The sequence below is a fragment of the Passer montanus genome, unplaced genomic scaffold (assembly GCF_014805655.1).
Source record: "Passer montanus isolate IOZ18808 unplaced genomic scaffold, ASM1480565v1 scaffold5, whole genome shotgun sequence".
Taxonomy (NCBI): domain Eukaryota; kingdom Metazoa; phylum Chordata; class Aves; order Passeriformes; family Passeridae; genus Passer; species Passer montanus.
Window position 1 is genome coordinate 917,256 of NW_024369929.1, and position 22,801 is coordinate 940,056.

At 45.9% G+C, this 22,801-nt stretch overlaps 1 protein-coding gene across 4 annotated transcripts in view; it reads left to right on the plus strand.

Annotated features, from left to right (window-relative positions):
• Window positions 1-20,096, plus strand: part of MYO9A (myosin IXA) — a 174,507-nt gene extending 154,411 nt beyond the window's left edge. For 2 of the 4 annotated variants that reach the window (XM_039723354.1, XM_039723355.1), the window contains exons 28-35: window positions 3,873-3,985; window positions 4,378-4,535; window positions 4,915-5,141; window positions 5,408-5,524; window positions 6,007-6,195; window positions 7,078-7,125; window positions 7,775-7,886; window positions 8,766-9,296. In XM_039723354.1, coding sequence (XP_039579288.1) covers window positions 3,873-3,985; window positions 4,378-4,535; window positions 4,915-5,141; window positions 5,408-5,524; window positions 6,007-6,195; window positions 7,078-7,125; window positions 7,775-7,886; window positions 8,766-8,917 — 1,116 coding nt within the window. In that variant the 3' untranslated portion in view covers window positions 8,918-9,296. Of the gene's footprint in view, window positions 1-3,872; window positions 3,986-4,377; window positions 4,536-4,914; window positions 5,142-5,407; window positions 5,525-6,006; window positions 6,196-7,077; window positions 7,126-7,774; window positions 7,887-8,765; window positions 9,297-11,004; window positions 11,198-11,695; window positions 11,825-12,159; window positions 12,266-12,665; window positions 12,798-13,955; window positions 14,080-16,957; window positions 17,161-17,324; window positions 17,468-17,885 lie in introns of those variants that run through there. The other 2 variants (XM_039723357.1, XM_039723356.1) reach the window with 2 other exon arrangements.
• The last annotated feature ends 2,705 nt before the right edge of the window (window positions 20,097-22,801 follow it).

Sequence of the window (22,801 nt, forward strand, 5' to 3'; positions counted from 1 at the left end):
AGAGGTTTCAGAAGTGTAAGAGGCCAACAGATTCCAAATCACTCATAATTTTTTTCCTGAGGTAGTGGAGATGTCCCAATGGGAGTGTGGATAAACACCAGGAATCCTGTCCTGCTGTGAGAGTTTGGGTGGAGTGCTGGGTAGGGCTGCCATGTTCCTCTCCTCCAGCTGCAGTACAGGATGTGGAGCTGAGTATAAAACCAAAGAAAAGCATGAAACCCAAAGCCAGAGAGTTTGCAGAGAGTTATTTTGTGCCACAGCATTGATGTGTGTCCGGCAAACATCCCGTGCAATCCTAAAGCTGCTTTTCCAAGACAAGCAGGTGGACAAGGAGGGCTTTTCATGACTTTTCTTTTAGCAGCTCTTATTATAACGGATAATTTTTCCCAGGATAATTTCCTCACTGGAAGAGGTCAGAGATTGACAAATTCCATAAATTTTTTAAGTCTGCTCTTGATAAATTTGCTGTGGGGTTAAGACAGGAATACTGAAAACCTGATTGAAAGACACATCTCTATGGGCTGAGATAACCTGGCTGCACCTTTATGCAAGTCCCTGCTTGCGGATTGGGAAAGGGAGAATTTTATGCAGTAAAATGTACTTTTTTACACAGAATCATAGGATCACTTAGGTTGGAAAAATCTCTAAGATTGTTGAGTCCAACCACAAACCCAGCACCGCCTTGTTCACCACCAAACCATGGCCACATGTGCCACACCTGGAGTGCCTTGCTGTGCTCCTGGAGGCTGCCCACATACGAAGGGAATTGTAGGTGTAGGAATCATTCCCTCTGGGGTTTGAGAAGTGCTGTGCTGGGGCTGGACAAGCTCCATCTTTGGGAGCATCCTGGGTCACTGTACTCCTTGGAAGTGCTCCTTGGGACTCTGCTCACCTGGTTTAACATCTCTCACTGCATGCGAGTAGCAGTAGGTGCCACCTCTCTCCTGTCTCTGCTGTGTCCCTCTTCTCCTCTGCTCTCCAGCACTTGTTCTAACTGGTGGTCAGGACTTTCACCCCGGTGTGTTAAGTTCTGCTTTCTAGGCCAACACTACCCCTAACATTTTATGCTCTGTGCTACCCTCCATCTGTGTGTCCTGACAATGTGTCCAGTGTTTCCATCTGTATTTTGTATTGCAGGTTTTGGGACCAGCCCTTTGGCTTGGGGCTTTATTGGGTCAGGATCATCACAAGTAGCAAAATTTAGCAAAATATTGATTAGCAGAGCCCAGTTGGGTGTTGCAGATGGCAGAGCAGCCTGTGATAAAGTGGGACTGGTGCCTCTAGGGGTGTTTTGGGTACAAACTCAAAGGTACAGAGGTTGATGTCTGTGCAGACAGGCTGTGTCTTGTGATAGTCACATGAAGGCGAGCCTGGCAGCCACCATGTCCAGGCTGGTCGTCTGGCCAGTGAATAGCTCCTTCAGACAGCTCCTGCCTCCAGCTATGACTTCCCAAACAGCCTTTTCCCATGTCCTGCTCAGCAGCCGAGGCTGCTGGCTGGGTGAACAAGAGATTGTGCGCAGCCCCATGGAGCCGAGCATATGATGGGCCACCAGCTGCTCTGCCTGTTTTGCCCATTTTTTTCTTGGCCATCAATTCACTGATTGTGTGCCCCAGCTGGTGAGTAGAGGCCCACTGGAATCCAATGCTCCTGACCCATCTTCAGGGTATCCCAGACCATCAAACACATCCAGAGGATCTGCAGCTGGAGCTGAAACCTGTGTGGCAGCAGTACATGAGGTGGCTGCTGCAGGTACAGTTGACTCTGAGATTCTTTAAGGATTAAGGGCTTCCTGACAAGACCAAGATTCAAGATTTTTGGCTGGTGAATAGCCAAGGATTAAGCTACCTTGCAGTGAGACACAAGTGGGAGGAACAGCTCCTGGCTGTTCTGCCAGCACATGTTAACACCACTTTTGTTTGGCACCTAAGCCTGGAGAGCTTTCCTGTAGCAGCTGCATAAATGGAAAGCCTTGGCTAGAGGAATCACACCAGAAATACTCTCTGGAAACATCCTTAGAGAGTGGGACCTGGATAATGAACCAGTCATTTTGCTCCACCCTCCACACTGAAGCCATGGATTGACAAACATGAGTCCAAGAACCTGCCACCAGCTGATCCCAAGTACTGCTGAAGAGCCAGCAATGAAAGAAGATCTCTTGTCCTAAGCCATTCAGAGGCAGCTTCAGGAAGTTTTTTCATGCAGCACACAGCTCTGCTGCCTGCTGGGATAAGTCCCTTGGCCATAGTTACCTTATGGGTGGGTGAAACACAGGTTACTCTGTCAGAGGAAAAATACTTGGTCCTTTCCTCAACCAGGAGACAACTTCTGACCCCCAGTTATTGCCATTGCCCTCATGATGCTTTGTAAGCATCTGTCCCTATCCCTAGGGAGGGATTTTCTGGTGCAGATGCTCATCTGGACATCTGAGAAGGTTTCCCATCCTTTCCCCTCAGAGTTTCATGGCAGATAACCTCAAACAGAAGGATCTTGTGCCAAAAATGCGTTTTAGTCTTTATTTACTAAAGCTGGAAACTCAAAAGTTTACTTACCACTTACTGTGGGGGCAAATATTTAACAGATCATTTTTAAATCAAGTAGTAAGGTTGAAATTACTCAAGAACAAAACCATACTGTGGGGGCAAATATTTAACAGATCATTTTTAAATCAAGTAGTAAGTTTGGGCTGGATGGAGATCACTTTTATAGGTTTTGAATTGCTTTTATCCCAGTATCCACCCACAATTTCTGTGTGATCATCACCTAAATGTAAGAATGACAGGTTTAGCAGTTCCCGACTTTCCCAGTGGTAATTTTGCCTTGCGACAGGAACAAAATCTGTTTTATGGTTTAGCAGTTCCCGACTTTCCCAGTGGTAATTTTGCCTTGCATGCTGCCATCTCCTGGCTAGAAGAGATGTTAGTCTAGGGGGGAGGGAATAAAACAAGGAAAGAGTCAATATGGCAAATGTGACCCCCTGCAGCCTACTTTTTATAGAATTTTATATAAATATTTTTAACAGAAGTAAAACAATTGCTTTAAAACATAGAGCATTCAGTTGAGACATTGAGGTGATAGAAAAGCTACAGGAGACCATCATCTCCCAAATCCTTTCATACAACCTGATTCTCCACTTTTCTTATGCTGAAAGTTTCCCCTCCAAGAGTCCAGTTCCCAAATCACAGCTGCAATTGGATAATAGAACATAAATTTAGCTATTTTTAAAATATGGCAAGTCTATTTCTGGGCTACTTCGTGGGATCCTGTTAGGTTGAGTTACTGCAAATTCATCCCACCCTTAAAAATTATCAGAGGGCATTTTAAATGGTGGCAAAGGTGGAGATATTTTCTATTAAAGCTGCAAAATTTCTTCATTGAAAGTTCCTTTTGGTGTGTCCTTGGCACAGAGACTTTGGGGTTTTTTGTGTGAAGTGCTCAGCAAGAGTTGGAGGAGGAACTTCTGCTGGGACAGATCGAGATGGTTGAAGGTTCCCTTGGGAAATCACATCATTGTGGCTAATGGGACACTCTGGTGGAGAGCTGGAATGTCTGGATGAAGAGGGTGGAAGAGCTGTGCAGGCTGAGCAATAAGGACCTGTGGCTTGGTGCAAACTGCTTTTCATCACTGAGTGCTCAAGAAGAAAGAAGGTTGGGCCTGTTTGGAGAGTTGGAGCAAGGAAAATTACTCTCTTTATTAGGAGTCATTAAAATATTTCTCTCAGGGCTCACCAGGACTGTAGGTTTTCACCTGTAGGCAAATAGAAATAAAGAAGTAGGAGATAAAATAGCTGATTTTTGACAGGGAAAAAAAATCATCTGATATCCCAAGAGCTGTCTTATTTTAAAATGCTTTGTGCTTGGAATCGTTACAGACCGTGCAGCGATTCACCTCCGGGGAAGGCCAGGCCAAACTGCACAAAACCATGTCCCAGGGGGAGATTGGGAAGCTGGCAGCCACACAGAAGAGTCTGACTCCAGATGGGAGGTAGGAATCATGGCTGGAAATGGCAGACAAGTCCTTGCTGTGTCCCTCTTGCTCTCCAATGCCTTGTTGAGCCACCCAGGCTCCTTTGGAGCTCCACCTGCAGCATGAGTTACCCATCCCACCTTTTCTACGTGACCATGGGCAGGCCCAATCAGTGTGTGTGTGGCTCACACCACAATATTGGTGATGTGGGCCACACGTCCTGTCCCAAACCACCCAATCCCACACATGTAACTGAAGTTTCTCACCATTGCTGAGGATGAGTAGCCATGTTTCCCTGGTAGAAATTGCATGGATTTATCTCCTCAGGAATGTCCAGAAGATTGAGATAGTTTTGGATAGAAAGCCCTTCCCTAGTTAAGGCAGTTCCTCTTTCCATGACTTATTTCCAGGCCTCAGCGAGCCAAGATGAGGTTTTGGGTGAAGGGAAAGCAGGGGGAGAAGAAGACCCCTCGGGAGAAGCTCGCCACCCAGTCTGAGCTGCTGGAGCTGTATGCAGAGCAGGAGGCCCCTGGCAGGGAGACCATTCCTGGACTGCAGCTTGGTGAAGGTATGTGGTGGGGGGACACAGGACCAGTTGGAAGGAGAGAGAAACTGGGTTGGGAAATTGGGATATGTCCATGCTGGTTCATGTCTCTTAATTCATGGGAGGTGTCAAGCCAGAGCGATGGCAAGTAGGTTGGAGAGTGGGATCTGTAATGGATCTCAAGGAATTCCATGTTGCTAATCCTTCCAGTCACCATCTGGAATGGACAGATGTTTCCTCTCTTGAGGGAGGAAATAACCAAAGCAGAAATGACATTTAATCTTCCTGTGAGTTCTACACTGTGCTTTTCTCTTCCACAGGTTTCTTCCAATGCCCTGTTTTAGTGTCACAATTATTTTTCATCTGCTCCTCAATCTCTTCCCCTCTTTTCATTGATCACCAGCAGAGTTGGGTCCTCATCACCTGACGCCCCCACGGAGTCCTGAGCTGTCGGGCATCTACCGGCGGGAATTCAAGGAGAACAAGGAGCCCTCGCCCAAAGTGAAGCGCAAGCGCAGCGTCAAGATCAGCAACGTGGCTCTGGAGCCCGTGCAGTGGCAGAACGACTCCCTGCAGATCATAACCAGTGCCAGTGACCTGAAGAGCATGGATGAGTTTCTCCTGAAAAAGGTAACTCCCACTGTTCCATAAATGGGCACAGAAATTCAGGAGCAGACAGAGGCAATACAGTAAAAATGATCCCGTGGTTAGCTCTAGTAATGCTAATAATTCATCTAAAGGTGCCAGAGCAGGTCTAGAGAAGTTTCTGGTATTCGTGCAGGAGAAACCACCTGGTGGCCATGGTGGAGCAGCTGCTTCGTAGTGCTGCTTCATCTCACACCAGCTTCTGCTGCAGCAAAAGAGTCATGGGTGTAAAAACCCCCTTGTTTTCCCAGATGAATGAACTGGACAACGAGGATAGCAAGAAGGACACGCTGGTGGATGTCGTGTTCAAGAAAGCACTGAAGGAATTCCGACAAAACATCTTCAGTTTTTACTCCTCGGCATTGGCAGTAAGTGACTAGGTGATGGGTAGGACTTTCACCTCCAGGAGAAAGGGGATATTCTGGGTCCTCCTGGTTGTACAGGTGTTGCCAAGCCCTCCATTTCTGGTTTGCTCATCCCAAAGGATGGATGTGCTTCCTTTGTATTCAGTCCCATGATCTAAACTTGGACTAACTCATGAGCCATCTCTCAGGATACATTGGGTGTAAATTTCTGATCTTCATTACAGCTTTGCTCCCAGACAAAGGGGAGATGACAGAAAGTCAGTAAACTCCCAGTTTGTCACCCAAAGTGCCTGGAAACCTTTGTGTTACCTTTGCTGGTGGTGGAGATTCCTAATCCTTTATTCTTTCTCTGTATAATATTTGAAGTTTCCCTAAGCAGCTGGAAGCTGGTGAGGCTGAAATTATTGTCTGGGGAAGAAAAAGTCTCTAGAAAAATCTGGGCTGTATAAAAATCACTTTTCTTTTTGCTTCTGTTCCCTTAAAAGATGGACGATGGGAAGAGCATCCGCTACAAGGACCTCTACGCCTTATTTGAGCAGATTCTGGAGAAGACCATGAGGCTTGAGCAGAGGGACTGGAGTGAGTCTCCAGTTAAAGTCTGGGTCAATACCTTCAAAGTCTTCCTGGATGAATATATGATAGAGTACAAACCCCTGGACTACACTGCAGGGAAGGTACTTGGCACTTTTCTTAAACTCCCTTGAAGGTTTGGGAACTGTATTTCCATGGGGTTGTACCCCTGTAGACACCTGGGACCCTCTGTTGTCTTCTCTGCTTTAAGCTGAGCAGGACAGGACAAGATGTGACTCACTGGTTGTGTGTCACTGGGCTCAGCCACCCCCAGATCACACTGGGCTGCCAAGGACTAGATGTTATTTCCAGGGCAAAGCTGCAACCAACCGTGGATGGTTGGAAAGGCAGCTCCTGTGCTTCTTTAGTTCTGGGGGGTTTGTTCAAATTTGAGGGGTGCTGAAAGAGACACACCCTCTTGGGTCTCCTGACCACTTCCCAAGTGACCATACACATCACTGAGTTGGGTTGCAGGAGAAGGGGACATGAGCAGTGGCTCAGGTCTGGTTCTTAGAGCAGAAAGAGCCTGCACTGTGTCACAGACCTGATCTCACTTCCCTCTCCATATTGTCTGCAAGGCTGACCACGGGATCTGAGGCTGGGCTTGGGAGATGGTGGCTATTGTACAAATGGTGTCTATTGTACAAATATCCCATCTCCTGCCTCTTCTGCTCCAAGTCCTCTCCAGCCTCCTCTCCAGGCAGGTTTTCTTCAGAGCATCATGTTTTCCTTGGGTCACTGCTGGTGGGGTCAGAGCTGGAGCAGCAGCTACTCCCAGCTCCAAGATGAAGATAGGAAGAGCTGTCCAGGGAAATTCCAAAACTGGAGTGATCCACAGGAGAGTTTTCTAGAGTGACTCTTCTGGGGCTGCAGGTGCACTGGAGGAGGGGGCTGGAAGGCACTGGACAATGTCAGATATAGGCCCTCTGTACTCCTTGCGTGGCAAAATTGCCCAAAAACTGAGTTAAATCTCTTTTCCTTGCCAGATGCCAAAAACAGAACGAAAAAAGAGAAGGAAAAAGGAAGCAGATGTGGTGAGTTAAGCCTGCACATTAAAAAATCAATGTCCTTGGGGCCAGAATGTCAAGAGAACAGCTTGTGACATGTCCTGGGCTGAGATCTGATCATCAGCCCTGAAAGGACATGTTAGAAAGACATTTGAGATGGATTTACTTTGCTTGATTAAGGATCACTTGGGTTGGCTCTGAAAACACATCCCTCATCAGCCAAGACATAAATGTAATGTTGAGGGTTGTTAGAAAAGGGCTGAGAGGAAATCAAAGTCTTGCTCCAAGTTGCTGCATAAGTTTACAGTATGTCTTTTACATCTCCGGGATCAGATGTGGAGGAAATTACATCTCCTGTTTTCCTAAGGGATGTGATGGCACTAGGAAAGGTGCAGGTGCAGAGCCAAAAAAAAATGGGCCACAGTTGCATAGAAAACCTTAACATGAAGAAGTTGATCTGCCAAGCTTGGTCAAAGAGTTTCCAACCTGCTTCTGTGATGGTTTGGTTCCCCTACGAGATAGGTGTTGGTTTGGGTTGTCTGTGGGGTTGCTGGGCTGAAAAAGAAACAAAAATACCAAATAAAAGCAAGAGCTAAAGTTGAAGAGCTGTCTGTGTTCATCTCTCCATTTTGCAGCAGGCTGAGCCTTTTCTCACCACCCAACCTTTATCCTCCAGGTGGAAGAGCACAATGGTCACATTTTCAAGTCAACCCAGTACAGCATCCCCACATATTGTGAATATTGTTCCTCCTTGATCTGGATCATGGACAGGGCTTCTGTTTGTAAATGTAAGCACCCTTTCTTTGATTCTTTTCTTGTGCTTCTATCACAGTGATGAGTTTAGGGATTTTGAAATGTGTTTACTGCTGTTTCCTGCAACGCCATGCTCAAATTATTTTGATTTTTTTAAACACCTGAAGAGCTTTAGGGACAGGTCTTAAGGTTTCTGAAGTCAACTAGTTAGCCCATCCCAGCAGTCCTTCCTGACACAGTTAATGAATTTTGTGTTACACATCTTATCCCATCAGGTTATGTGCCCATCCCATAAGGTCAGACACATTTTACTGTCATGGTAGGAAGGACAGTAAAGTCAGGTATGGAAATGTGTCCCTGGGATGCCTGTGGGGATCCTGACCTTGGCAAACTCAAGGGCTTCACCTGTTTGACCTCCAGGCATGTGATTTTTTAGGGAGATCAGGAAAATGGAGGAGGGATGATGGAAAAGCCTGATCCACCTCTTTTTGGAAAAACTCAAGAGATGGATCAACCTTTTCCATCATCCCTCCTCCATTTCTGTGATTAGGTTGGCAGCATCAGCCCTTGGAGCATTTCAGGCTCAGTGCAGGAAGAATACAAAGGAGGTGCCATGTCCAGTCTCTGAGGATATCTGTGTCTGATAGCTCTCATGGGTTATGGTCTGAGCTGATCTGTCAGGAGAATGAGGGGAGGCTTTAATGTTTCATGAATGTAAATATGGCACCTTTAATTTTAAAGGCTTCATTATTTTTGTTTGAGTGGATCTAATACAGACTTGGCCCCTAGAAACTGCAAATGCAACATGCTTTTGACTTGGTAGTTCTGAGAAGTGCTGCTCAATTCCTATGAATTCCTGTTTCTCCAGCAATGTGACTTTTGGGATAATTAAACACTCCTTTTCTCTGTTGCAGTATGTAAATATGCTTGTCACAAGAAGTGCTGTCTTAAAACCACAACCAAGTGCTCCAAAAAGGTAAATGTCTCTCATTACTTTGCTTTAATTAAATACCTTATGACAATGATCCCAAGTTTGTACAAAAATTATTGGAGTTGCAAATCTTGATAAAATTCTGGAAACAACCCTCCTTTCAGCAGGAGCTTAGACCAGAGATCCCCAGAGGTCTCTCCAACCAGAGTTTTGTAGATATTTTGGGAATTACGCGGTGATGAGTCACTGTAGATCTGCCCAGTCATGCAGCAGATGTTGCAGTGTTGTTCCCTGCCTTGTAACCACACAGAATAATAGGAATTTCCCTAGCTTTGTAGCTTTTAAGGATCTGGAAATGTGGGGTTATTCTTGAAAATACAGGGTTTTTTTCCTACAGTCCTTGCTTGCCACAGCTGAGCGAGGAAGGGCAGGTAGAGGATGTTCACTGTTCTCTTTAGAGGGGAATTAAATATTGTTTACTGGATTTAAGGGTATGGGGAACAAGGAATGAGAACAGCAGGTCATCCCAGCTAACAATGAATCATCAAGATTTGGTGGGGATGTTTTAAATAGCTTATTTTGTGCCCAAAAGAAGGAAATAGAGTCACAATAATAATGAGTGGAAAGTTTTATCAGCTCCCTGGGAGACTTCTCAGGGGAGAACAACCTCCCTAATACACAGCTCCCAGAAAGCTGCATAAGTCCATTTTTCCCAAGGAATAATATGAATATATACATTGAAGATGTGTGTGTATGTGGATATATTTGTATTTTGAATATATATAGAACTTTTGCTGCAGCCTTTCCTTTCTGGCACTATTTCTGCAAGAGCTGGGAAAGCCCCATAAGAGTTTATGCTCTAAAATCTGGGAAGTTCATTGAGATCTCTGATTAATTTTTTCAGACATTCTTGGAGCTACCTTCTTTTGTTGTGATTTCTCTGCACAAGGAAGTTTTTGTGCTGCATCCAAGGAAGCAAGTTCTCTGTGTCTTCATGGGTAGCTTTGCACTGGGCAGTTAGAAGTTCTCTAGGAAGGCTCCAGTTCCTCTGTGCTTGGTGAATTTGTGTTTTTAGGGTTGTACTCAGTGTCAGGGAGCTGCAAACCATCAGTCATGAGAAAGAAACAGCATGGGGACCTTCCACACATCTACTCCTAAGGTTTGCAGGATCAATGAAAGGATGACATTGAGTGGGAGAAAGAAAAATGAGTGATTATGAGGGGAGCCACTGCCTTGCTGAAAGCAGAATTGTATCTCACCTTTCTCTGGCTAGGGCTGAGAATTTGTGTCAATATTTTATTGGATCTTTTGACTTTTCCCATCCAGAATCTCCTGTGCAGGAGGAATTTCTTCACATTTGAATTTGCCAGATATCAACTGTCCAGTGAGCGTTTGCAGCTGGCAAAAGAGCCCTTCCTGACAGTTGTAGATGGGTCTTTCCATGTTCTTTTGTTTGCGTCTTTTTTGTTCTGTAAAGTGGAATATCCCTTTGGCCACTTTGGGTCACCTGTCCCACCTGTGTTTCCCCCAGGTTTCTTCCTCCAAATCTGAAAAAAGTCCATGATTTAGGGTAAACACAACTTAGGAGAAGCCCGAACCCTCAGTGTGTTATCAACATCACTCTCATCCCCAATCCAAAACTGGGAAGAATTTAACTCTGTTCTGGGTGACACCAGGACACCCTCAGCACTGAGCTGATGCAGCCAGGGCCTTGTTTTTCTTGTTTTTACAGAAAAGCAGTGCCTAGAAGCACTGGTATTTTGTAACTGTCAATTCTTCAAGTTGATTTAAACACCCAAGATTCATATTTGCCTTTTCTGCTTTGTGCATCTTTGGGAGGTGGAATTATCCCTGGAGATGGTGCCAGAGGGTCAGCAGGTAGAGAAGGACCATGCCCAGCTGCCTTGGCTCTGCCAGGCTGGCAATATAACTACAGTGGGGTTGGTTAAAGAAAGAAAATCCAAACTCTTTGCCTTCAGGTGCATGTCCAGAGAACGAGTTAGCATGGCAAGACCTGTGTCCTGTCCTGTCCTCCTTCATTAGACCCACACATCTCCTGTATCTGCTGAAGGACTCTGAATAATTGGATCCAAAGCTTCATTAGACTCACACATCTCCTGTATCTGCTGAAGGACTCTGAATTACGGGATCCAAAGCTGCACCAGCATTGCATCACGGAAGGATTTCAATCCCTTTTTCCCTTTTTCCCTTTTCCTGTGCACTTTAACCCAGAGCTCTCCCCACGGCAGTTTGGCGTGGAGCTGTCCAGGCTGACCAGCGAGGAGCGGGCGGTGCCACTGCTGGTGGAGAAGCTCATCAACTACATCGAAATGCACGGGCTCTACACCGAGGGCATCTACAGGAAATCAGGATCCACCAACAAGATCAAGGAGCTGCGGCAAGGCCTCGATACAGGTCAGAGGAAGAGGGGAAAAGATCCTGCTTGGGGAGGAAAATCTCTGCAGCAGGAAAGTTGGATGGGAGGAAGGTGGAATGTTTTAGCATTCCTGACTCTGGGCTGTGTAAGGAATGATTTCACATTAGCAGCCACAACTCAGTTTGCCAACTCATGGGTTTTTTGGGAGCAATCCATGAAAAAAAGTCATTCTAATTGAGGAAAAGTACTACTTTATTTACGCCCTAGCAATCAGTGAGAAAAAAAATCCTGGTCCCACCTGAAGTTATTTGCCCTGGAAAATGTATTTCTCTCTAATTTTACCGTGTGGAGCTGAAATCAGGTGCTGGCTTTATTGCCATTAAAGGCACGTAAACATATTTTATTTTAGAATACTTTATGATAGAACAGTTTGGGTTGGAAGGGACCTTTAAAGGTCACCTTGTCCAGCCTTGGGCTTCATATTGATCATTGTCTCTTGTTCTTTTCCTTCTTGCTTCATCTGGTGCCAAACCCAGACATCGATAGCGTGAATTTAGACGACTACAACATCCACGTCATTGCCAGCGTGTTCAAGCAGTGGCTCCGGGACCTGCCCAACCCCCTCATGACCTTTGAGCTCTACGAGGAGTTCCTGCGGGTGATGGGTGAGGAGCTTCCCTTGCTATCCCGTTCCCTTGGGAGAGGGAAATGGTGGCCACTTTGAGTGCCAAACTTTTCATTCACTCTTTGGGGCTGAACCAGCTGGTTTTGCCAAATTGTGTTCACCTGGTTGTGAAGTCTGACTTTTTGGTTATAAAGGGTATTTTATGCAAAACCTCAGGCAATTTGGTCTCAATTTGGTGGCTTTTGCATCGTGGTTCAGCTAATTTCAGCCCCAAAGTTCTATCTCTTAAGTAATAAAATTAAGTGTTAAGAAGTACCATTTTAAATAGGAGGAAGAAGTAGAAGCTGCCCCTAAATTCTGGTGGTTTCTCCACAGGCCTCCAGGAGAGGAAGGAGACAGTGCGTGGGGTGTACTCGGTCATTGACCAGCTCTCCCGCACCCACCTCAGCACCCTGGAGCGCCTCATCTTCCACCTGGTCAGGTATGCTGGGCCTGGGCTGCTTTAGGCAGAGGCAGGATGGTCAGGCATCCTTCCCCCAAGAACATCCAAGGCTTTTGCATCCACCCTGTCTCCCAGGAGGTGGCCATGGAGCTGTTTCTCCAAGGGATGTTGTGTTGATGAGTGACCTCTGCTGTGCTCTGGTCACTTGTGGTTCCTACAGCCCTGAGGTGCCTCTCTCCACTGCAGGGACATGGTTTTGGGTGGAAAGGGCTGGTTGTTGCCTTGGGAATATCTGAAATGTCTTGAGCTTTGTCTTTCTCCCTCAAAGCAAGATTGCACCGTAGAAATATTTTCTCCTCTCTTCAGCCATGACCATGTGCAAGAGGTGCAGTGGAAGTGCCTCCACCTCTGACTTCTCTCTTGATCCCTGTTTTTTCAGGATTGCCCTCCAAGAAGAGACCAACCGCATGTCAGCCAATGCCCTGGCCATTGTGTTTGCTCCCTGCATCCTCCGCTGCCCCGACACAACTGACCCTCTACAGAGTGTTCAGGACATCAGCAAAACCACCACGTAAGAGCCTGGGCTGGGTGAGCTAGCACCACCACGTCACCATTCACATCTTGGTAACCCCTAGGATGGTCAAATGGCTCAAAAATTGAGAGCTTTGGCACAAAGGGATAAACACATAGTAATTTATGCGTCTGCATGAAGATATTTCAAATCCTATCAATCCCCAAGAAGTTCTTAAATGAGGATTTTTAAGTGATGGAAGATCCCCAGGAGTGGATAAGCTTCTGTTCCTGCCTGGCAGGAAAAGGTGGAGCTTGTGGTGACATGATTTTATAGTTAATGCAGTTCATTTTTGGCAAGCAGATCTTGATTGTTACTTGGTTTTGGCTTTTTTTACTGAAGGAGGTGAGTTGTTTGGTCTGCAGCAATAGTAATATTAATATACTTAGGTTTATTTATGGTGTTTGCCATAACTGAAAACGTTTTAGAGAGAAAAAGTGAAGTACCTGCCCAGATTCACTTTGGCTCATACTAAAATAGGTGTTAAAATAGATACTGGAGTCAATTACAATAATGAAAACCCTGCAGTGAAGGGCTAGGCTTCTGAAAGGGGTGGTTTTACCTCCAGTAAATATTAAAATTGCTGAAGACCAGAACATGTTTGGAGACCCAGCTGGCAGGAACACCTGTCCTTTAACAGGATTTCATTGTAGCTTCTCCCTCACACTCCAGCTCCAGCACATTCTCTCATTTTATTACAAGGAAATGAATATGTTTTTCCCCAAACACCCTCCTGACAACATTAAACAGCTCAGCTGCACAAGCTGCTGCAGAGTTACTGTGTGCAAGTGAGTTGGAATCAGCCTGCCTTCTCCAGGTTTGTGTTCCACCACACCCTCTTCCCAGGGTAGATTTCTCTGGTGGGATCCTTGGCCATCTTTAATATCTGTAGGCTGTTTCTCATTCCATCCCTAACCCGTGATCACTCTTTTTAGGAGAATTCTCACCACCCTCTGGCTTCCAGATGGAACTTTCTCCTCCGTGCTCTTCCATCAGAGCGGATCTTCCAAATAATCCTTTCCTTGTAATAAATGAGAGGATGTGCTGCAACTAAGGGAGAGGCTACCAGGAAATCCTGTTGAAGGACAAGGCAGAGTAGCTCAGATCAAATGGCTTCCTCCTCCCATTTTGTCTTCTTTTGGGTTTTTTCTCCCTTAGTTGTGTGGAACTAATTGTCATCGAGCAGATGAACAAGTACAAGGCTCGGCTCAAAGACATCAACAGCCTGGAGTTCGCCGAGAACAAAGCCAAGAGCCGCCTCTCCTTGATCCGCAGATCTATGGTGAGACGCCAAACCCCCTCTGTCCTCTCCTGTCCTCTCCTTGCCCCTGAAGCCACCCTACCTTATCTGCTCCTGCTTATCCCAGCCTCCCAAACCTCTCGCAAACTCCCACACCATCTCCACCAGGACAGGGACCCTCAGCCCCGTGGTGGCCTCTCACCTTTGCAGGGAGTCATACCAAAGCACCAGGAGGTGGGAACAGTCCATGGAAACATTGTCGCTCCTGCTCAGATGTTCCTGCCAGCATTTCCACCTTCATTTGAGCTTGTTTGGTCCTGAGCTGAGTCAAGCCTTTCAATGACCAGCTGAACATCACCCCACGGGTGACCTGGACCACTGTTTTTTGTGCTGAGTCACATTATCTGAACCCAAAATGAGTTCCCCAAAGGCTCTCCCTGCTCCCGCACTGCCTTTTTGGGACCCTCAAACCCATCTCATTGAGCTTCCATGCTTGCAGGGGCCTGCAGGCTGCAAATGCACCTGTGCTTGGCTTGTTGGGCTGTGGGAGAGGGACGGACCTGGTGCAGCACCATCAGCACAGGCTTGGGCTGAGGAGCCAAGCGGCCCCCTCTGCTTGGACCTGCCTGCTGTGATGCTCAGGGACACATTGCTTCTGCTTTTTGGGGATGAAATCCAAGCAGGGGCTGCCCAAGATTGAGTAGCTGGTGCTGCAGAGCTGCCCCACTCATCTTAGTTAACCAAAAAAAAAACCTCAAAGTGAGCAAAGCGGGTTTTCGGAGGGGCGGCGGCATGTGCACTCTAACCTTCTGCTTTCCTTTTCATCTCCTCTCTAATCCAGAAGCCCGTACTAATTGCAGTTAGATTTATGAGCATAACCCGCAGTTCAATCCCGGTATGTATCCACGGCAGCTGCCGCGTCCCTCGTTGTGTGTCACCGTCGCTCATTCCAGCTCTGTCCCACTGGCCATTGTCCGTGACCTGTCGGTCCCCTCGGAGCCGCCGTTCCTCCAGCAGGTCCCCGGGCACAGGAGTCTGGGGCTGGCACTCGGCCATCCCTGCACGCAGCTCCTCAGAAATACGCTTCCCACCCCTTTGCCCTTCCTACTTACTTTAATTTTCTATTTTATTTTCTTTTTCCATCCTGTGCTTCCCTCTTTTTTACTTTGCTTGACTCATCCCTTCCCTTCCCACCTCGATTTCTCCTCGCTCAGGATGCGGTTCAGCATCAATTTGCTTTCACAGCGCTGCTGTTTCTGAAGATGGTGAATAAAACCCTCAGCTTGGATGCCTTGGAGTCATCCAAAGGTCTCCTCCACCTTTGTGGAGGAGGAGCACCACCACCCTGAACACAAGGTCAAGACACCCAGGTTTAAATGAGGAGGAGTCCAGCAAGTCCTGTATTCCCCAACTCCATCCCAGCTTGAGTTTGAGCTCTGTGAGATTGTGACAGGCAAGAAAAGCACCTGCAGGATTTTGGGAATGCTCATAGGGCTGTTTCCTTTCCTAACAGGCTCAGTCCATGATGAAAGTTCACTCAGGTTCCCCCCATTCTTCCACAGGCATGAGTGTCAGGAGATGGAGAAGAGCACAATTTGAGCTCTGCTTCCCTGAGCACAGCATTTCTCAGGGGCTTAACTCCACGAGGCAGTGGGATCTTTGGGATCTTGGGGCTTTTGGCTAATAGGATTCAGGGAGCTGTGCCTCAGCTCAGGAGCCCACGTGAAAAGTGTCATCAGAAGAACACCGGGGCACAGGAGAGGCTTTGCAGACAAAGAAAGATCTGTGAGGTGTGGCTTTAAAGGATGAAAGGGCTAAAATTGAGACAATCTGGCTTTTAAAGAGAAAAAGGGAGAATCCCTTATGCTGAAAATATGTTCTGAGCATATGAGTTGTCAGGAAGACCCAGGGATGTTACAGTTGTGGAATTTAAATAGGGAGAGCAAAATTGAGCTGCAACAAGCTCTTCAACCTCAAGGACATGCAGGATCTTCCTGGGTGATGGTTGTCAGGGGAGGGCAGCAGGTGATGGACATCTCCTAGTCCTGGTCATGTCAGGATCTGGAATGTAGAAGATGAGAAGTCTGGTCATGGTAACAGTTAAGATAAAAGCTGTTTAATATCTGCCATGTCCCTCATCTCCAAGAATCCTCCATTTTCCTCTGCTCTGTGAGCAGATCTGTAAAGCTGGTCCTCAGAAGATTAAAACAGTTGCATATATATCTTTCCACCTCCACCACCACCATTTGTGTCCTTTTTCATTTTCAGTTTCACTGTTAAAAAAATGAGATAGTTCTTCAGAGCTGCATTAGATCAGAGTGAGTTCAACTGTGAGATCCACATTGATTGTCTTACAATGGACCACTGGAGGTGGTCCTGGTTTCTGGATCTCCCGTAGATGAGACATGGTATGGACAACATAATTAGGTGAGAGTTCCTGTTTGCTGAAGGGGTCAGTGAGACCCTTGTGATGCTCAGGAAATACCAGGGGTGCATGAGGGAAGGATGTGAGACTTGATCCAAGGATAAAACGGGTTTTATCAGGAGCCCTGAAATCAAAGCCTTGGTGATGCTCCCACCCAAAGCCACGATCAAGCTTCCCATCGTGCAGGCTGTGGGCTTTGTGGGAACCCAGCCTGCTGCTAGCTGGGCTTGCTTGGAGCTGGACCAAGTTGCACTTGGTCCATCAGCTCATCCTCACCACTGCCTTCCTTGCCACCTCCATCCCCAGCCCTTCCAATGTGTTGAGTCCTTCTGGTACTTCTCCCAGCCTGAGGGCCCGGGGTGATCCAGCAGCGGCACACTGAGGACCAGTGCCTGGGGCCTTCTTCTTCGCTCCTTGCGAGGGCAGTGTGGTTGGCACCTGAGTGTTTGCCACGTCGCCTCGGCTGGCGGTGGTGACACCATTGTCTCTCTTCAGGGCAAAGGACGCGTGCGGCGCGGCGCCTTCCCCAGCCCCGCGTGCCCGGTCACCGGCCGCTTGCCCTCAGTGACAGACGTCCCCGAGGAGACCCTGAGCAGCGAGGAGGCCATGGAGATGGAAGTGACAGAGCAGCAGCAGGTGGCCATGCAGCAGGAGGAGAAGGTGCTGACTGAGCAGATCGAGAGCCTGCAGAAGGAAAAGTGAGTCTGGCTGAGGGTTCAAGCCATGTCCCCAGGCTCTGGATGTCATGTGGTTGGTAACTGGAGGGCTCCACCCCTCCATGATCTCTTGGTGCATGTGCATCCCTTTCCTCTCTCCACCTTGTTGGTCCTGTTGGTTCAGTGGGGCTGGGTTGGCTTTGCAGGGAGGAGCTGACATTCGAGATGCTGACACTGGAGCCCCGCGCCTCCGACGATGAAACCCTCGAGTCCGAAGCCTCCATTGGCACAGCTGACAGCTCTGAAAATTTGAACTTTGACTCCGAAGGAGCCATCTCCGATCGCTCGGGTAAATCCAGCTGTTCTTGGGTTTGTGATGGAGTGGTTTGGGTTGGAAGGGACCTTCAAAGGTCATGGAATCCATCTCCCTGCCATGGGCAGGGACACCTTCCACCACGTTTTTCTGTTGCTTTGGGAAGGGTTATTTGGGATTTCAAGTTTATTTAAAGTCAACAGTTTAAGTGCATGCAGTGACAGAGGTTAAGGGTTCAAGCACATGGCCCTGGTGGGATGGGTGGGAGCAGCCAGGATTGGTGGGGAGGTGAGCATTCTTCCAGCACTGCCACATCAGCTGCAGTGATGCTGCCTCCACCGAGATGCTGGGGATGTTGTCCTGGCTTCAATGGCACGTGTCCCCCGGGAGCAGGGTGGCTGGATACTGGCCGGTGTCTGGGTGCTGACCGTCTGTGGTCCTTCTGCCCCTGCAGAGAGAAGTGTAGCACTTACCTCCCTGCGCCCCGCCAAGGCCGAGGGGCCGAGCCGGCTGCGGCGGCACCCCAGGATGCGGCTGGACCCGGCGGAGCCAACCGACACCCCCATCTCCTCCTCCTCCTCCTCCCAGTCATCCACCTCGTGCTTGCCCCACCTGCCCCGGAAGCGCTTCCAGATGTACTCCAAATCTCCTTTCTACCGAGCAGGACACGGCGAGGCCCCCGAAAGCCGGGCGAGCCCCGAGGGCCTGGCGGGGCCTCTCCACCATGCCGAGGACCGGCCGCAGTTCACCACGCGCGGGACCTTCAACCCAGAGAAAGGCAAACAGAAACTGAAGAGCGTGAAATCTTCCCCCCCAAAAACCAAAGAGCCCCCGGATGGGGGGCCCGGAGGGGGACGCAAGAGGAACTCTGAGGCCGATTGCGCCGCCGCCCAACCCCTCGTCCTCCTGGGGAGCAACGAGTTCATGGTCTGAGATGCTCCACCCCGGAGCCACATCCACGCCGGGGCATCCTCCCCATTGGCAGTGCTCTGATGGCTTCCTCGTTAACGCCGGGAGATGAATTCTTAATTAAAAAGGCCGGGAGGGGACGGTTTTAATGGTGGCCTTAATGATTTGGGGGAGATGAGACCTTTGGGTGGCCGGGGATGGGAGGCATTGAGCAGCTCCTGGCCCTTCCCCTCGGAGCATCCACCACCAAATCCTTGTGCCGAGTCGCCGTCGCCTGTTGGGAGGAGCAAACCAAGGCTCAGAATCCCACGGGAGCATCCCAAGCTGGCTCCACTGCACCGAGCCCTCCACGCTTCAGCCACCTCATCCACGCCAACGCCAAGTGCATGGGAAAGTGTTAAAACCTGCCAAAAATCACCTTGTCCCTTTGGTTTTTTTATTTTTTAACGAGACCTAACCCTCTTTCTTTTTTTTTTTTCCTTTTTGAGATCATCAGTATTAAAAAATAATAATAATTAATAATAATCGAGGACTACTTGAAGCGATATTTGTTTATATGCTGGTTCCTGGAGTTTTGTGTAAATATATATTTTTTTAATTTTTTTTTAATATTTTTCCCCAGACAGAACTTTTTTTTTCTTTTTTTTTACTATTATTATTATTATTGTTATTATTATTTTTGGGCGGGAGAGGAGGGGAGCAATTGGCTGAGCCATCCTTGGTGTCACCACTGGTGTCACTGGCCATCACTCAATAAAACATGGAGTTTTACTCTCAGCAGGAAATCCCTGGAGGTGTAATTATACCATCATAACCCATCATAGGACTAATTAACTGTGCTAGTTACTGACTCAGCTTATAATCCCTCCCCAGTCTCATCATCCTCAGTGGCACCTGGAGAAGCTCTGAGTACCAGAAAACCTCTGGAAAGGCAAAATCAGGAATCCCAGGGCAATAATTAGATTTACAAAGGCTCGATCTGTCCTCCTAGGTGGGCTGGGCTGGGCCTCATCCTTTCCTGAAATGCCACCAAAAATGGGGAAAATAGCAAAAAATTGAGTTTTCCTGAGTGTTTTGTCTTTTCCCGACATGACTGGATTTGGCTGAGCTGCTCCTCGGTCCCCTCTCCCCCTGCCCTTTCCAGGGATGGTTTATTTATTGGGGTAATTTTTTATTTGTTGTTTGAAATTTGACTTTTTTTTCACGTTATCTTTAATTTTTTTCCAACGGGGGAAGTGACAGATGCTGCAGGGAGAGTGGGAACAGCATCGGCCTCGGCGCTGCATCCTGGGAGCGGAGCAAGACCAAGTCAAGTCACCCCCATCCACGGGGAAAATGGGATTTTGCCTGTCCCAGAGGGGAAAACAGGGCTCTGGGGACAGGCACTGGGAAGGCAGATGGTGACCACAGCAGTGGAAACTCCTGGGGAGCCATCCCAAATTCTCTGGGAGCTGGGATTGCTGGGAGCTTGGTGCCAAACCAGCCTTCTGAGCCTCTTGAAGTAAAAACCCCAGAACTGCCCCTAAAATGGCCCCAGGGGAGGAGATCCTGGGCATGAGTGAGGGGTCCAGCCTCGTCCTCAGGTTTCTCATCCCCGTGGGATGAGGGCAGGGATGTCAGATCTGACTGGGGCAAATATATATATATATACATATATATACTCATAAATACATATATATACACACACACACATATATGTGTGTGTATGCATGTATGTGTATGTATGTGTGTATATATATATGTATATGTATCTAATTTCTTTGGGAATATATTTCTTTTCCTTATATATATTTAATTGCTATATAAGGAAAATATATTTAAGTGGTATTTATATATATAAAGAACATATATAATAATATGTATATTCTATATATAAAGACAATATACACACAAAATAATAAATATTCTCTGTACAATTAAAAATGCATAAACAAATATTGACTAAATACATTTATGTATTTTCTATTTCTTATATATAGTACGTATTTATATATAAATATATAAGATATTCTATATATAAAGAATACATATTTCTTTTTATATATATGCTTATATATTTATATATAAAGAAGTATATAAAGGAAATTAATTATATATTTCCTTATGTATATATTTTACATATTTCTATATATAAGGAAGTATATATATATATATATAAAGGAGAAATGTACTATATATAAAGAATATTTATTACTTTATATATATTTTAATGTATTTCTTTTCTATGTAGAAACATATTTAATGTTATATGATTTAAACATATATTTAATATATGTTTAACATGTATGTTTATATATGTTTCTTCACATATATTTATATATTTCTTTATATGAAGACTGTATTTCTCTGTAAAGAAATATATAAAGGAAATATATAGTATATATAAAGAAATATATTTTCTCTCTATTTCTTCATATATATAAAAATATATGGAATGTAGGGAAAATATATAAAGAAAACAGACTTCTTGACAGAGATAAATGTACGGAATATATATAGAATATATAGAAAATATGTTTCTTTATATATATAATATATTTGTGGGTTTATGTATAAAGAAAAACACATGTAAAAGAAATATATACATATATATATATATATAAAATCCAGCTGTGGCAGGAGCTGAGCAGGACTGGAGGACAAAGGCGTGTCCCAGGGTCCCCTTCCCGGCATCTCCCGCTCCTTCCCAGCCCTTCCCTGGCAGGATTTGGGCTCCCAGAGGCTTTTCCAGAGGGCTGAATGTACTGACTGCTGGAGGGCTGCGAGGGGAATTGTTGTTATTTTTCATGGAAAGTTTTCTAAGTAATTTATAAAGTCGCTGCTTGTAAACTAAACAGAGTCTGTATGGAAGAGGATATATTATCCAGTCTTGTACAAACCGACAAAACGGAGAAATAAAAGTGTCATTCTGCAAAGGCCAGGAATTCCCAGTGGGACGTCGTTCCTGCCACCCCTGCCCAGGGCTCGGGGCTTCTTCCATTTGTTCCATGGGGTTGTGGATTTTCCTGATCCCACTCACGTGGATGGAGGAGCTGGGATGGGGAGCCAGGGCTCCAGATCACTTCCCTGCGGATTGTTTAATGCTGGTTATTCACACTCTCATTATTTATGTGCACAGAGTTTCTGGTTTACTTGTTATTCACGTTCTTTTTATTTATGTATATACAGATTCTTTATATACAAATTATTTTAATTGGAAATTTTTATTTATTTAGACGATTTTCAATTTTTCTGTATTCAGATAATTTCTTGTTTTTTCTATCAGATTTCTATTAGATTATTCAGATTATTTCATATTTCTATTTCTATAGATTAGTTTTAGGTAGACTGTTCATGTTCAGATGATTTATTTTCAATTTATTTCTATTCAGATTATTTCATTTTATTTCTTCCACATAATTTAATTCAGTTAATTTCCAATGAGAGTCATTAAGTTTCTCTTATTTATATGCAGTTTGTATATTCTCAGTTTATTTCTATTATTTCAGACAATTTAGTTTTATTTTCTTTCTATTCAGATTATTTAAGGAGATTTCAAAGCAGATATTTATATTCCAATAATTTACATGCATTTTATTTCTATTAAGATTATTTAATTTCATTTTGTGTTTGTACTATTTAATTCCCTTTTATCCAGTCAGATTATTCTTATTAATCTACTAATCTACCAAGATAGTTTATTTTCAGTTAATTTCTATTCAGAGCATTTCAGTTTATTTAGTTTCATTATATTTCTATTTAAATTATTTCAGATTCTTCCCAATAGAATATTTCCGTACAGATTATTTATATTTATGTTTTTTACATTCAGATAATTTCAAGTTATTTATTTTCATCTTATTTTATTCCTATTTTTCTATTTATCTTCCTTATATTGATTATTTAATTCAGATTATTTATATTAATTTTACTTATATTTAGTTTATTTCCGTTCAGATAATTTCTTTTCAAGGTACTTACATTCAGATTATTGATTTTTATTTATTCCTATTTGGGTTATTAACATTCAGCTGGTCCCCCCAGTCCCCATCCAAGGGGACCCAAGTCATTGGCACAGGGACTCTGGCTGCAAAACTCTCTTTATTCCGAGTACAAAATGGGGGACACGAGTGGGACAAGGGTCTGTCACCGCGTGTCACCCCGGGCTGGGGTCACCCTGCCCAGTGTCAGCCCTGGCCGGGGATCAACCTGAGCTGTCCCAGCCTGGTGTCACCCCCCGGTGTCACCACCTTTGGCTGGTGTCGCCCCTGGGCTGGCACCACCCTTGGCTCTTGTCACCCTGGCTGATGTCACACCCAGTTGGCATCATCCCTGGCTTAGTGTCCCCAAGGTGGCACTAGGTCCCCATGGTGCCAGGGTGCCTCTGCCTGGGTTCCTCCAGCACTTGGGACACCATCGGGAAGGACCCCATGAGGTGCTGCCAGTGCACCTGGGGACATCCCAGGGAAGCTGCTCCCCTCC